This window comes from Dermacentor silvarum, chromosome 3, assembly GCF_013339745.2.
Source record: "Dermacentor silvarum isolate Dsil-2018 chromosome 3, BIME_Dsil_1.4, whole genome shotgun sequence".
Lineage (NCBI taxonomy): Eukaryota > Metazoa > Arthropoda > Arachnida > Ixodida > Ixodidae > Dermacentor > Dermacentor silvarum.
Window position 1 is genome coordinate 20,752,511 of NC_051156.1, and position 16,367 is coordinate 20,768,877.

A 16,367-nucleotide genomic window follows, 5' to 3' on the forward strand; every position below is an offset into this window, starting at 1 on the left:
AACTTCAAACCCCCACCATACAAAATTCAAACAATTACAAAACGCGACTCACAGTGACACTAGAATAAGCAATTACAAGATAATCATTCACAAACCTAAAAAGCTTGGTCATTTTGATGGTGTCAATGTTTGCTTCTATGTGTTTGCCACATTGAGCTAAGAAAACTTCTTTTTTTCTGGGGTTTTACGTGCCAAAACTAGTTCTGATTATGAGGCACGCTGTAGTGGAGGGCTCCGGATTAATTTTGGCCACCTGGGGTTCTTTAACATGCACTACAATGCAAGCACATGGGCGTTTTTGCATTTGGCCTCCATCGAAATGCAGCCGGGATTCGATCCCGCGACCTCGTGCTCAGCAGCGCAAAGCCTTAGCTGACTCAGCCACCCCAGCGGGTGAGCTAAGAAAACGTCACTTCAAAGTGCTATACATGACTCAATGCATAATCCATCCCTTTACATGCAAGTTTTGTCATTACGTGTCATATGTAAGAGGCCGCCTGCAGCGCGAAAAAGAACAAGAGCACGTGAAGCACAGTGTTCGGAACGGCACGAGCTCTCAAGGCGCGTGAGCCGAGGCGTAATCGAGGGATGAACGGTGCTGTCTGGGGATTATCGACGTGGCTCCGGGCCAGGAAGGTCGCATCTCCAGCTACGCTCTGGCGACGGGAGACTTGGGGGTCTGGCTGAGTCCGTGACGTTGGCCGTCCAAGGTGTGGCCGCCGACCTCGGCAAGTTCGGGTGAGGCTCCTGGACTGGCTGCAGCCTCTCACGGCAGGACCGGGCACCCCAGAGAGGATCCCCCTTCTGCGGCAGACCGGCACGTTCAATTCTCCTCGGGACGCCACGTCGGCACTCATGAAGAAGTTGCGACGCATCCCGACGCTAGGCCTATCCAGGTGGGCCTAAGCAACGCCGAGCGCCGTCACTGAAGAATTACTGACGAGCTCATCACCGACGAAGTACCGACGAGCTCACCACCGATAAAGAGACGATGTGATGACTACAAGGCAACTACATCATCGAGAGCACCAACTGCTTGGGAAAGAGCCGACAAGCCGGAACACACGTGCAACGACGGGTGCAGCAAGGTGACTCTTCGTAGCGTTTCAGGCGTGCGTTTCAGCGAGATAGGACAGGGTTGCCTGACTTTGAAGGATTAGCCGCCACAGTCGAGCGTAGGCGCAAAGTAGAATTTGTATAGTGCATGAAGCTTCAAGTTGTACTCGTATTTGTTCGATATGTTTTAGTATGCTTGATTTTTAGTTTGAGGTTTTTGGTTTTGAGTTTGCGTGCTATTAAAAAATCTGTTTGCTGTGTCACCATCCGTCTTCCTTCTCCCTCTCTTTTACCAACCGCACGCCCCCGAGATCGGTGACAAAAACATCACATTACGTTCAATAGAATATGTTCCTTGGCGAGTTGGTTGAAGACTGGGGGGTGCATAATAGAGCGGCGAGTAAAGAGACTTTAGTATAAGGAAGAAACAGAGCAGGCACTAACATTCAACTGTTTATTCGTATAGAGTGAAGTCGAGAGAATGCGATACACGTGCATGTGTGCTGCGATGTGCCAAACAGTTGGAATTAATTCTCGAAGAAATATACAGAAGTGTCACTGATGCCACTTCGTGCTTCTTTTCTTACCGTGATATTCATTGGTCGATCTGGAGCGGCTGCCAAAATCTTAGAGCAAGTGCATGGATTTCAACCATCTGAATCTGCCAGCGGAGAGTAAAAAATTCTGTGCGGTGGATCATACCGCAATCTGTGCGCACACATATGATTACACACGCTTATGCAATATGGAAAGCCTCCGAAAATTTTCGTGCCAACGCATCACTACTTATGCGCAGTATCTTTATCTCCAAGGCAGTAGCTCACAGTTGCAGGCAATGCACATGATTGTGCATGTGTCACATTCTTTCGAGGTTGCTCTGCCAACAAACAGTTGAAGTTTAGCATTCGCCCTGTTCCTTCTTGCTTCCTCCTTCTTAAGTATGAGTTCTCCTCATGCTAATAAGAACCCCTTAATACTTCGTCATTATGAATTGATGATGGTGGATGAGAGAAAAACTTTGCATTTCTAGAACACCTTCAAAAGATAAACATGCACCATTCTGGAATGTCACTGGAGAGAAGTCATTAAAAATCCTTGCCAGTGCAATGTGGAATTGAGAAAAACAGGCCAACATCAATGGGTGAAAAGCAAGGATACAACGGAAGTATGCGAACTTTCTTCCAAACCAAAAAGCATGCCACTCGCTTTGTTCTGTGTAGAACTGAAGTGGTATGCAGGATTCCCCTTTCACGTGGCAGATGCACTATTGGCGAGACCGGAAGGTGCCTAAATAATAGGCTGACAACGCCCCATGCAGCAGGGCCAAGACGTCTCGCTGATCACTGTTGTGCAGCCTGCTTTTTGATCGCACACGTGTCTTGGGTAGATTTAAATCAGAACCTAACATAGTGGTGTTTGAGGTATCTAGCATAAAAAGAGAACGTGATCGGAAAGTGAAACATCGCTTCTGTTGGCATTACAAAAAAGAAATTAAGCATCTCATTCACAGGATGAGTGGCATGCATGTGTGCAAATAAGACAGTGTTACATTTTAACATGACATTTTTAAGTTTTATGGTACTTGCCTGTGTAGCCTTGGGTTAAGTAAACTTTAGTTGTAGTCCAGCATTTGTGTTGTCTTAATGTTTTTTAGGGTTTTGTTTCTATCATTCTGGTAACATCAATCAATAATCTCTCAACCAACTAGCCTGTTTGCCTGTTTAATAGCATTAGTTAACATGTGAATGCCAGTGCAAGGTATGTGTTATGGTAACTCCGAAGTACTTCCAGCTGCGTACATTCTTCAGGGCATTTTTTCCAATGTTGTATGCAAATGAAAGCACACATTTTTTTTCCTGGTGATGTGCACACATTTCATCTTATTGTCATTGATTTCCATGTCCCATTTCTCGAACTATACCACATCCATTTTGTTAAGGTACTCGGATAGCTTGATCTGGTCTGCTATACACACATTGCTGGCCAATACTAAATGAAACAATGAGCAAAACGCTACTACTTTGTCAAAGTAGCAACATCACTGATGTATAATAGAAACATGAATGGCCCCTATGAATCATAGGGCACACCTGAGAAGACCTGCCATGAACTTGATCTGTAGCACGGAGTAAGATATGTACAGGAGTGCTGACTCCGCTCATCTGGGAGGGACCGATCCTGAAATGCCGGTGGCCATTTCACAGCGTGTTTGCCAGATGGTGCTACACATGGGAGAAAAATGTTAAGAGGGCGGGGGGGGGCTGCTCGAATTAACCGATGGAATGGGTGCACGGCTGCGCCATGCTCAGGTCTCACCGTTGCTATACCAACGGCACGCGGCCGTGCTTGGCCATTCTCCCACACATCCTGGCACACTCGTTGAGTCGTCTGCTCGGCGCATGCCCTGACATCAGTAGTGCACATAGGTATTGAGGCTGAAGGAAAGACATCAGCAAGTGAAACATGTCTTCGTTTCATTTTAATTCATTTACTCGTATTATACCTTACAGGTCACATGCGGGGTCTTTATTAAGGGAGATTACATGGAATTGTGCTAGGCACATGAGCAAAAAAGAAAAGGAAATAAATGAAATACAATGACTATACAAGGAAAAAAAAACTAGAAAGAGGTGTGTGAGGGGGGCAGGGGGGATACAACGGCAGTATGTCTGGCTCGAGCTATGCCAGAATACAGCAAAAACAAGCTTTAAGGGTTCCTTTTATTATTGTTTTTATCAGAGTGTCGTTCTAGTAGACAGATGCTTTGCTTGCTCTATTTTTCGTGACGCTTTTGTGTCTCCCAGTTCTCTCCGTACCTTGTAGTGGTCCCATGAAGGTGGAAGCTTGACTCTTTTTGGATGCAGAAATTGCTCCGGCAAAAGTGCATTTTGACTTGCGCTCGTAGAGTTGCTGTTTTCATTTCGTGCTGTAGAGCTGCTTCATTTCATTTCATTTATTTACTCTCAAAGCCGTACAGGCACTACAGAGAGGAGTGACAATAGAAAAAGAAAAGATGGCTAATGAGGCAGCACATGATCACAGATAGTCAACGATGGAGGCGGGAAGGCGATTCCAGTCTTGTTTTCGGGATGAAGGCTTCGAGGTATGCATTGCTTTTACACCAAGGCACCCTAACCTTCATTCGATGATCAATACGGGATGACAAATGGCTTGGAGGCAAAAAAAAGTGTAATTTTTTTATTATTATTGTGTAGTGTAGTGTAGTATTATTAGTATTATTATTATTAGTGTAGTATACTTTATGAAACAATCATAAGCGGGAAATTCGACATCTAGTAGAAAGGACAGGTAGGTCAAGCTTTTGCTTCATGCAACAAATGCTGGCTAAGCGATAGCAGTTAGGATAAACCTAGCTGAGCGGTTTTGAACCGATTCTAAGGACTGTGTTAACGAGCTAGCGTACGGGTCCCATATGGGTGAAGCGTACTTGAGTTTAGAACTGTGGGGATGCGCGACTCTCACGCGTCCCCTGATGTTGTTTTCCCCCGCATGTCTCCTGTAGTCCGGCTTCTCTGCGTGGCTAAGCCCGGCGGTGGTTGCGGCGCGTTGCGAGAGATGGCGCTAGTGTCGCGATGCTAACGCCACCGATGGGCGAGGTCACTTGGGAGAAAAAGGTCTGAGGCGCTCTCTCTTTTGGCTTGGGATCGGCGACCAACACGCACGGACGCTTCGCGCGTGCGCCGGCCCGCTTCGTGCGACCGTCGCGCGAGGCTAAGAGCAGGACACCGGTATGGACGAACACGGATCGTTCGAGCGCGCCACCATTTGCGTGACTGTATACGTGAACGACTAGGCGATAGTGTCATAGTATGGGGCGAACGTATTCGCTCGCTATCGGGTCGCGGTGAGTCGGACTTCCTTGATTTGTCGCGCACCCGTGTGAATGTTCAATTGGTTGTAATTCGGCTAGTGTGTATTAGTGTATGAAAGGTGCAATAAATGCCCTTTTGATTGTTTACACTACTGTGTTGTCGTTCCTTTGTCCCAAGAGCATGTGAGACCCCACAGAACGCACGAGTGATTTATATAGTAGTAGTTTCAACGGAACGGGAGCGAGGTGGAAATTCTGCCGAAGAGGTACTGCTAGCTTTGTTAATAACATGGTGGATATGTTTCTGCCATGACAGGTTATTAGTGATATGGACGCCTAGATACTTGTAGCTGTCGACGAACTGAAGAGGGCAGCCGTTAAGTTCATAGCCCTGAGAAATGAACTGATTAATTTTTCGAGACAACCTCATTGCTTTACATTTGTTAATGTTTAATTTCATAAGCCATGTATCACGCCAAAAAGAAACATTTTCGACGATTTTGCTGAGGAAAGCGGCTTGTGCCACCTTATTAAGAAAAAATGTGGTTGATCCCTCTTATATAGGAATCGGTATAGAACACGAAAGTGAAACGTGTCTTCACAGAAGTAGTGTAATGTTTATTGCACATTGATATATAATGTCTATTGGTGTTTTGTGGCTAAAGCGCCCTTAGGCGTTGATGCACCCACGCTGACGCCTGGTGGCACGTCTCCTCCATCACGACTACCAACGTCGATGACCATGAGCAACCGTCGTGCATATGGAAGCTGCACTACGCTGCACACGCTAGCACAACGCGAAAGACGAAGCACGTAACTGACACACTAATACAACGCGCAAGACAAAGCACGTAACTGAATCGTCACCGAGTCAAATCAGAGCGTGCAGCGCGTCGTAATTGCAGCCTCCGCGATCAACTTCAGAAACATTTTCAGAGCTAATTGCGGAGGCCACGCTCCGCTGTGCTGAGTACGGTGAACGCCACCTAGGTGGCGTTGGTAGTGCTTCTTGATGCCAGCGTCCCTTCGAATGCTGGCATCGAGGCGTCGTAGTGCTGAGACCACCGAAGCGTTCACTGTCGGTGCGCGTTAGTATAGTGCCTAGAATATACTTACTAGTGTGCCGACCGCGGGCTTTCCGGTGGCACGGAGAATGATGCCTTCCGCCGGCGGCCACCAGACGGCGATAGCCGTACGGACCGTGTTATGCCGAGCGGCGTCTCTAGCCAACGCGCGCGTGTGCGACAGACGCCAATGGGCTGTCCCAGCCCGTTTCGCTCTGCGGAACGTTGGTTGAGGTGCAAAGTGTAATCGAAAGAATATGATTTCGTTGCACTTACAAACGAGCGTACGCACAGTTATCATTACAACGCTACACGATACCGGGTGTTTCTGCGAAAAATGCCAATAAATAAATATGTGGTTTCCGAAGAAGTGTAACCTTTTTCCACAGTAAAGCATTATATGCGAGACATGCCCACAAATGCTAAATTCACACCAAGTTGTAACTAATTACCATAAATGACGGTAATTAAACAGGGCACATTTTCATGGGCGGCGAAACACCGTTGACTAACTTTGAACGAGCGCTCAATGTAGCAATTATTAAAGTGTTTCTCACAAGCGACAGCCGCCAGAGTTAGCCTTCGATCTGCCCTCTTATATTCTTCTCCCACTCGGCAAAACGTTCTGGGTCAGCAGGCGCGCTGAATAATGAGACTTGCTCGTTGTTTGAGCGCTATCCAGTTGTACAATATGGGACAAAACAGGTGCTGTGTTTACGCCTCGTTTTCTGCGACGACACCTCGGTTCCGTCCGTGAACAGACACAAGTGCGAACCACGCGCACAGAAAAGAAACCCAGCAATGACATGCGGAGGCACCACATGCTACTTGCTCGAAAGCTACAACGCGCCGCAACCGACTGCGCTTACGAACGCGCATCCGAAGTGCATCCGATGCGCAAGCGACGCGTGATGCGCCGCTCGGTTAGCACGGTCCCAAACAGTGTCGCCGTCTGGTGGGCTCCGGCGGAAGGCATCACCGGCGGTGCCAGCGTCTCCCATTGGAAACGCCCGTCGGTCGGCACACTAGTAAGTATATTCTAGGCACTATAGCGTTAGTGTCATAATGCAGTACTTCTCTTTTCTGCTCGTAGGCGGCGGCACCGCCCCGAGCAAGAGCGCGGGTACACAGAGGAGTGTTAGATATATAAGGCGCGTCTGTGTAGCTCTCTGCAAATGCGTTTGTGGCGCAATGGGTTAAACGCTCGGCGATCTATCGTCGCGGACCAAGAGGTCGTGGGTTCGATTCCCAAATTTTGCATGTTTGTGGAACTTTTTCTTCTGGTTTCTTTCTTTGTATTATGTTCGTGTATGTTCGTGTGACGTATTTCCGTGACGGAAATACGTCAGTGAAGTCTTGGTGGACCCCGGCATAAAACACTTTCGTGTTAAAATCATCGTTGCAAGGCATATTCAAACCATTCCCTTCGCTGAACAGGTCCCTGTAGCCTCCTGGCTGCCAATCATACGAATCATCCTCTTGAAAGCACAGCTAATGATTTCCATCACGACACCTGCCTGAATAAGGGAATGCTGGAGTGTGTGCAGTTGTCCTTCTGCCTTTCCGCATTGGTGTCTCCTGGCTGCTCCTTGCAATCAGCATCAGTGAGTTGCACCTGGCTTCCCTCAATAATCATAGAAACAGCTCCCTTTTGAACTCAATGAGGGAACATTTTTTTTTCGTCTAGTAGCACATTCTCTTTACGTTCGCTGCAGTACTTATAAAAAATTTGTTGCTACTTGAAATGTCGCGTACATATTTTGTCTTTTGTTTTAAATGGTCCCTTACATCCAGCAATTTTTTGTCACCACTGCTGCAGCAAGTGTGGATCAGATGGTGCTGTGAATAGAGAAAATCCTACCGTCCTTTGCCATACCCGGATTTAGAGTGAGGCACAGAACACTTCCTCAATTGCTGTTCTGTTCCTCCTTTTCAAGCACGAGTATCCACACATCTAGTTCCGTCAGGCATGGTTAAACATACTGCATGCATAGTAAACAAAGCGCCAAACGTAAAAATTCCATAGCACAAAACTAAGATGTTCGGGTGTGAAAAACATGTACTTCTGCTGTGCCTTTTCATACAACGTCAATTTTCGTATGCTTTCTCCAGGGAGATCTGCCGGGTGCATGTCGTGAATAAACCAACCAGCATTTACTTCAGTCTGAGTCTCCTCTCATCAGCGACATATGTAAAAGACTGGCTTTCTCAGTAGCCGTCAGCACTGGAGAAAGGGGCTCGCGAACATCAGTCATGTTCACGATCAAACATTTCGTACGGCGACCTTTGTCCCACATTTTTAAAACAATGCCGCCAGTCGAAAATAAATAAAATACTCAAAAAACGCTTAACCTTGCACTCGGCCGCGCAACGCTTGAAACAGTGAAGCTGAGCGATCGTAGCCCAGCATTTTCCGGAAGTGCGTGCGAACTTTTCATCTTATTACTCATGATGATGATAATTTCTTTTTGTGCGTCTCTAACTAACAGCCATCACTGCGCGTTGCATAGCGCAGCTTGCAACACCGACATCGCGTTCCAATGCTGACACTGCGTTCCAGGAGACCCGTTCCGTGAATGCGTCTCTCTCTCTCGCAGCGTGCAAAATCTCTTCACCTCGCAGAGCACGAGCGTACGAATGCGTCAGTTGTGGACGAAGACGACGATGCTCGAACGCAATCATATGGTTCGCATAAATGCATGTTCTGCAAGCATGGCTGTATAGCCTAGTGGTTATGACGCTTGCTTTGGGACCAGGGGTACGCGGGTTCAAATCCCGCCTTGGCAAGGTAGTTTTTCTATTTAAATCTTGGTAGTTTCTTGATATACACCACAAATTACGGCTGGCTTAAACAGCTTTCCTTCAACCTGTTTGAAAATAACTATTCTGCAAAGCAAAGTTCTTCACCGAAGAAAGGTTTTCATTCATTCTTGCACTTCTAAGGCAGGTCACGAATTGTGTGCAACTGTATGAAGCACGGAACGACGCGGAGAGCTTTGCCACAGGGCTCGCGCCAGATTGTTCGAAATCTGCCAAAAGGCGCAACAAGTGTGCGATTGCAGAAACGTCCCTCGCTGACAAAATGCTGCTACTCATGCAGTAGAAAACACAGCCCACAATAAACACACCCCTCCAGCACTGACGAAATGGCTGCCATCTGTGTTGTATCTGAATCAACACGGCCTTCAAGGTGCTGGAAAAGTGCTGACGTCTATGTAGTAAAACAAAAAAGAGCAAAATAACAATGGATTTTAAACACTGGCACTGCAGCAGTCAATGTAGTTGAACAAAAACCAAGTGGACATGCTGATTTCATCCAAATCGCTTGTAAAACATGATTATTGACAAGTCGAGCTCATCCAAAGCAAGATTACCTTGGATCGTGTTGTCGAGCTGAGCTCATTCAAAACATTTCAGAGGTTAAAATTACCTTGTACAAAGCTCTAGTCTGTCCTAAACTCAAATATGCACCCACCATCTGGGACCCTAGTCAATCTACACTCATCACTGCCCTCAAATCTGTTCAGAATTGAGCTACCTGGTTTACACTATGAAATTATTCCTAGACATATTTTGTCTTGTTTTAAATGGTCCCTTACATCCAGAAATTTTTTGTCGCCACTGCTGCAGCAACTCCTTAATTAAAAATACGCTAAATCTACTCGATCTATCTTTATGTCGTAATGCTTTCTTTTGCCTCTGTCACAAAATTTACAATCAAAATGAAGCATCAAAAAGCTATTTTCTTTTTAAATGTTGTACATTTCACTGCATAGGGATCACAAATTTAGGCTTGGTGCCCTATCTTGTCGAAAGAACCTGTGTAATCACTATTCCATCCCCAAAACCAAGACTGAATGGACTACCTCCCCACCTCCGTTGCTGCTATTACCGTATTTACTCGAATCTAGGCCGACTCCGATTCTAAGCCGACCCCCCAAAAGTTCGAAGTCCGAAAAAAAAAAAACTTACCTCGAATGTAGGCCGAACGAAAAAGCGAGGACAGCATTCGCAAAATGAAACAGCATTTATTAAATTTGAACATGCCGAGCTCATTCTATGTCACCATCGCTGCTAGCCTCGTCGCTATCTTGCTTACTGCTGACATCTTCAAACAGTGCGCTATATTCAGTACCACCCAGCGCATTAGAGATGCTGCATTTTTGGAAGGAGCGCACGTTGCGGCGCACGCAAAAACCATCTCCCGTGGCCCCCTCCAACGACAGACCGATGCCGAAGTTCCGCCCGGTTTGAACGTTTGACGATGCCTCTACGGCTAGCACAACTACCACATTTACTCGATTCTCACGCTTCCTCGATTGTAACGCGCACCCGTTTTCCGTGAGGAACAATTTGGAAAAATAGATTTCCTCCCGATGCACTGATGTTGCGATGAATAAAAAAAGTCGCAGTTTCGCCCGAAAGGCGATGCATCGAATGCGGTAGCAAATTAGTAGACCGCTATTAACAAGCATGGTGTCACACGCGCTCAAGCAAACATGAACACACCTCGCTCGTTGACCGCGGAAACGAACTGTCAAAACGCTGGAGACGAAGCGCGCCTTCGTGCTAGCATGCCTCTCGCTTCAACGCGGCGAAAACACGGCGCGCGGCGGACTTTACCAGTCGCAGATTGCTTTCAAGATAGGGCCAAGCCTGATCGTATCGCCGGAGTGGATCGTTGCAGATTACGTCCTGCTTCGGTCCACTGAAACCGTTCCGCATTGCTTTGCTGGCGAAAATCCTCTCCTTCTGTTTGCGCCAGTCCCGCTCGCAAGTAGAGTTGCCAGATTGGGCTATTAATAGCCAAATTGGGCTACTTTTTACGCAGGCTTGGCGTCGAAAATTCCGAGTTGGCTACATGGCTATATTTGGGCTATTTTTGTATTAAGAACTTCCGGGTCCCAGGGACCACGTAAGCACTGGCAAAATTTGGGAACGCCGGTTTATGAAAACCCAAAGCTTATTACTGCTAAAAAGTTATGTAGGCAGTCTCGAAGGCTGTGTTTTTAGGCAATGTCGGCACTGAGTGGATGGCGTTAAGCTATCGCTGCCGTGTCTTTCCAGACTAAGCTCTCTTTTTGTTTTGGTTTCGGCGCCATCTGCTGCCTCTTCACGTGTGTTTCGATCAGTAAGAAAACCGTTCTCAAAACTAAGGCATGGGCAAGTGGGCGAAATACAGCCGTGCATATAAGAAGGAATGGAAGAAGGACACCTCTTTCAAAGGTAAATTTTACTTTATGCGCATATTTGGTTTTAAAAGCGTCTGGTGGTGCGTTGTTTCGGAATGGAGTAAGAAATGCGGCAAATTTCTTACTGTATTACAAAATGTTCGTAATTCATTCCGCATTAGAAGGCAACTCTTGCATCTGCAAAGCATGAAGCCATTCAAAATTTTAAATATTGCAGTTGAGAATGAGGATGTGTTAAGGTAGGGTCAAGGTCTTGCGTGAGGCTCCCACATGATCACAGACTTCGGCACAGGCACGAGCGCACTTCGTACTTGCGGTGGACGCACTTTGTACTCGCTCGTCGTCTGCCACTATTTCAAGATCGGAAGCCACGCCACGGTGCGCGTGGAGGACCGCTGCCGTTCCGCCCCCTCTTGCCTTTCTAGTCTTTGGAAACACACAGATATTGCCGGCCCACCGACTTTATTAAAGAAAGCATAATCGAATGCGCTATAGGATATTTATTGCGTTTCCTTTTTGCAGAAGCAAGAACGCACGTGCGCCATTGTCACTTAGTGTGACGTAGTGACGGTAACGGAGGGTGCGCCAGCCTGGTCGAGCCGAGTGAGTTCGCGATGAACGAGTTATCAGTGTGCGCGGGCTCGTTTCCTTTACTGTTGTCTGCGCCGACGGGCTGACCACCCGTAAAATGAGTACTTTTGGAGCGTGAGAATGTTTTCACTAGGTTTAACAATAGTGGTTGTCTATGATAAAAGAACAGGTAAATGAGCAAGAGGTATTTCCTTTTATTGCGATAGCAATTATATGGGCACTCCAAGCGCATTTCTACCGTGGTCGTGGTCGTCTCTGTGAGGTTGCGTCTAAAGTTCAAACACGGTAACATCGTCGCTGCGCGCGTACGTGTTCCCTAGTGGAATTACATTTCTTTATTTTTTTTTCAAGTCCCAATGAAGGTAAGGTACACAGCCCCTCTCGGAAATTTGGCAACACACGCATTCGTGCCTGCATTCACAGAAACTTACGCACACGTTTTCAGATTGCACGAAACTTGCCAGGCAATCTCTGTTTAAAAATTGCACAGTTCAACGCTTCGATACTAATAGCACATGGGTTATTGCCAGCGCCGTGATCCAGGTGGAAATTCAAATTGTAAACTTAATGCACCTCTTCTGCGACGAGCCAGCAGGTCGTTCCGTTTTTGCACTATTGCAGTCACAACTGTCCCTTCTTCGCACGAGGAAAATGCAAGAAGGTTTAAAGTTTTCTCCAGAGTCTAGTGTGTCTCTAAGCGGCAGCATTTGATAACTCAGCAGTCAAGCTGCTTTCGAGTAAAAAACTACAAGATTGAGAAAGAGAGAGCGTGCGATAGAAATAACATGCTAATTTTATGAATCAAGCTTAGGAAAGGCAACACTATTCTAAAATGCATTGAACTCGGGCCACCTCTTGGGCACTCGATCGTGACCAGTCAAAGCTGATCTTAGAGGCTGGAGCTGGCAGTATTTTGCCCGACACTTATAGAAAAATGCCCCGAGTAAAGCGAGGCGTCAACTAAAGTTAGCTCACAACGTGGCTCAATAAATACTGATAGCGTCATGATCAATCAGAAAAGAAATCCTTCAGCTCGTTGTAACAATAAGTGGTGTCCAAATCCATGTCTGTGTGGCAGCTCTCACTAGAATTATTTAGGCAGATCTTGAGGTAACTGCTGTGCTGGTTGCATGCGGCGGAAGTAATTTTGGAGCCGGAAATACGTGGTTAACCATCTGCACCATCTATAAGACACCTGCAGAACATCATCAAACTTTTGGCTATGTTTTTGGCTACTTTTGGGTCACAAAAAATTTGAGTCTGGCTATCTTTGGGCTACATTTTCACATCATTTGGCTATTTTTTGTTGGGGCCATCTGGCAACCCTACTCGCAAGTTTCGGATTCTCCGAACGCCCGTGATGCGGCCCGATTTCCGTCCGTCTCCGCACAGATGATCACTTTCCTTTTAAATGCGGCATCATGATGAACTCGGTACTTCATGCTGATAGATAGAGCAGACGCTGAGAACGTGAAGACAGACGGTAGACTATTGCCTAAGCACGTGTACTGCAGCACACGGAGGAAGCTTCCGCATGCTACGGTAGCTAGGCATGACGCGCGTGCGAGGCGGCCATTTTGAAATGTCGACGCAGATTTAGGGTCGTGTTGAAAGTGCGCGTTAGATTCGAGTAAATACAGTATTCGTTTAGAAAGCGGCACTATAGTGGCATCGCCCATTTGGTGCCATTACGATAACGCCACACCTTGCGCCGATGCTGCACCATACCGATACTACCGATACGACGCAGGTCAAAATGACGACGTCGCTCGTGTACTTCAGCTGGCTACTGGCGCGGCTAGTAGCAGCTGCGATACTGACTTTTCTAGATGGCGCTAACTATGCACCATATTTATCAGTTTCAGTTAAAAACTGGCGCGTTTTTTAAAATCCTCGAATCTAAGCCGACTCTAGAGTTTCGTATGTGATTATTTGAAAAAAACTATCGGCCTAGATTCGAATAAATACGGTACTAACATCGACATCACAAATGCCATCTAAAATACTTTGTTAAAGTTTCATTTTTTGTTGTTCCTAAGATCGTAAGGTTCTAAGGTGATTTGCCTGTCGAGGCACATCATTTACTTAATAATCACCCTGCCTTTGTACTCACATCACAAAACCTTCAGTAATTACCACTGTACATACTTGGACATTTTATTTACAGGAGTAACAAGGCCAAGCCAAACTAAGGCTCACAAACCTTGCGTTACCAGATCACAAGATTTTTAAAGAACAATAAAACTATGAAAGAAATAATTGGAAACCATAAATCTGAAAAAATAATTAAGGGGGGAAATAAGTCCATTACTTCTCATGTAATTTCTCTCATAAATTTTCTGGAAAACCACCATTATTGAGTAAACTTGTGTTTTCTTCTAGGCAATGATGCATATGTATGGACCCAGTTTGCTCTAGAGAAACGAGATGGCACTTTCAGTGGCGCGTCATACATTGCCTCAGTGAAAGCCCAAGAAATTTGAAACCACTACTGCTTCTGCCCTGCAATTGTGTGATTAGCTGTCCGAAATGCAACTGGGTGTTCGCTCATGCACTGTGTTCCATTCATGCTGCAAGATGTGGAGCGCGGTAGAGGGAAGATGTGTACAGTAGGTGGCTGCAAGAACAGTGACTGGCATAGTAAAGAATGGAATGAATCTGTGGGGCCAACTTCACAGACCGCTGCTACATAATGATTGCTTATGTTGCCAGAGCTTCGCAATGCACAACTTTCTTGGAGAATAAAAAAAAATGACTGATCCATCAGCATTGTATCGCTAACCTCCGAAGACAGGACTTCAACTAAGAACTGCTCCTTACACAGTGACAAATGGAGCAGCACCACTCATCTACACCTCATCTACCCCAACTCACACGCAAATTTATGCCCACTCAATCGCCAACGTATCAGGAATAAGCGAATGGGCTGTGCACACTTGAATCAATGAAGCGAAGCATGGGTGACGGCAGCTACAGCACATAAATGTTCAAACCTCAACTTTTCCTGACGATCCACTGAGTAAGCGAGTGCGATCAGCGATAATACGACTTTGCCACAAGCAATTAAAAAGTACAGAACACCAAAGTTCCAAACCTTGCAAGAACAAATTGATCGCAACTGAGCCCACCCGCGAGCGATTAGGCAGAAAATAAACAATCCGATAGTGACCCTGCCGAGGAACGTTACTGAGTCAGAAACATGACAAGCCGCTGGTTCAAAGTCTTTGCCAAATCAAGAATCAATAGCAAAACGTGCTGATCCTGATTTAATTCATAAGTGGGAAGTTTCGAAAGCTTGTGGAAATTTCTAGCTCTGCTTTTAGTGCAAGCACCGTACACACGGCTCACACTGTTTGGACAAGGCGTAATGAGCTCCGAAAGTGCTTACATGTCTTCTGAAGCAGTGGCCAAAGCTCCATTTTGTCCACCCAGTCACCATCTACGATATCTGCCGAAACAGAGCTTTTCCTAACCGCACCGGTGTCATTCATATTCATTGCACACAGAGGCAGCTGAGGCAAGAAATAGATGCGTCACCACGTGATCACCCACGGAATCGCTGTGAAAAGGGTCTACAGTGGTTGTTTTTTCTGTTCATTTGTGGATACATTTTCACATTTGTACACATGCTTGCAGTTTTATCTGTTTGCCTTGTGTATTTCTACATGTTTCATTCAACTGTAGTAGATTATAATTTCTGTTTTGCAGCCACAGCTTGTGTCGTCCCAGGTGGGAAGGCGTTGTCCTCCCATTCTTGTGTGTAAATCTGTACACTTGAATCCAATTCAATTCAAATCAACATAATAACACTGACTGCCCATACTGCTGTGATATGACCACTTGCAATCACTACTGAACTCCGCTAGCCATATTAGCTCCATCCTGCAAGTTCCCACAAGGAAGCTTGTAAGGCTTGTGGATTTCAACGGTGTATGGTTGTAATGCTCATGTGGCAGGGGCATTAAATAACGACATTACAACGTAACATAACAAAACAATAACCGCTCACACTTACACGTGCTAGGTTTCAGTATTGATAAGGATAGCTGAAATACTGCATTTCGGCTTTAGATGCTGAGAAACGGTTTACAATAAAAGGTTTACAGTAAAAGCTCAGAAATGAGAGAAGCATTAACCACTTACCTTCAGTGATGGGCAACGCTGTGCCAGGTGCTTGAAAAACTTTGGTGTGAATGTGTGCTGTGCCCTACGGTTGGAGAAGAACATGTGAGCGCTGCCTGATATTCGTAGCTCCACGAGGTTTGCATCTGCATGAGCTCGGATAAGGTGCCATGCCTGTAGTGCTGACAGTGGATGGGCCGACACGTCAATCATTCTTCGAAGCACTCGGTCACGTGCAACCCGTCGCCACCGTCGACAAACACTGGAAACATAGCAAAAAAGAAAACGCTCAGAGATGCGCACTTGTGACACCACAGCTATAAAATCTGCAGCCGTCACTAGTGAGAGAGAGGAGGAGGGGATCCGAGAGGCCCGGTCTTTTGTTAGCCACAACAACCAACAATGAAGGGAGGAAAAGCAAAGCATTGCTCAACTGAAGTGTAGGCATAAAAGGTGAACAAAAAGATAACTTTTGTTATGTTTTTACACCCACATCTGTCTTTCAGGCTC

At 46.2% G+C, this 16,367-nt stretch overlaps 1 protein-coding gene across 21 annotated transcripts in view; it reads right to left on the reverse strand.

Moving 5' to 3' along the window:
* LOC125943740 (F-box/LRR-repeat protein 12-like) overlaps positions 1-16,367 on the reverse strand; it is a 61,846-nt gene that overhangs the window by 25,581 nt on the left and 19,898 nt on the right. For all 21 annotated transcript variants that reach the window (XM_049663229.1, XM_049663241.1, XM_049663231.1 and 18 more), the window contains one exon: positions 15,879-16,119. In XM_049663229.1, the coding sequence (XP_049519186.1) occupies positions 15,879-16,119 (241 nt within the window). The remainder of the gene's footprint in view (positions 1-15,878; positions 16,120-16,367) is intronic.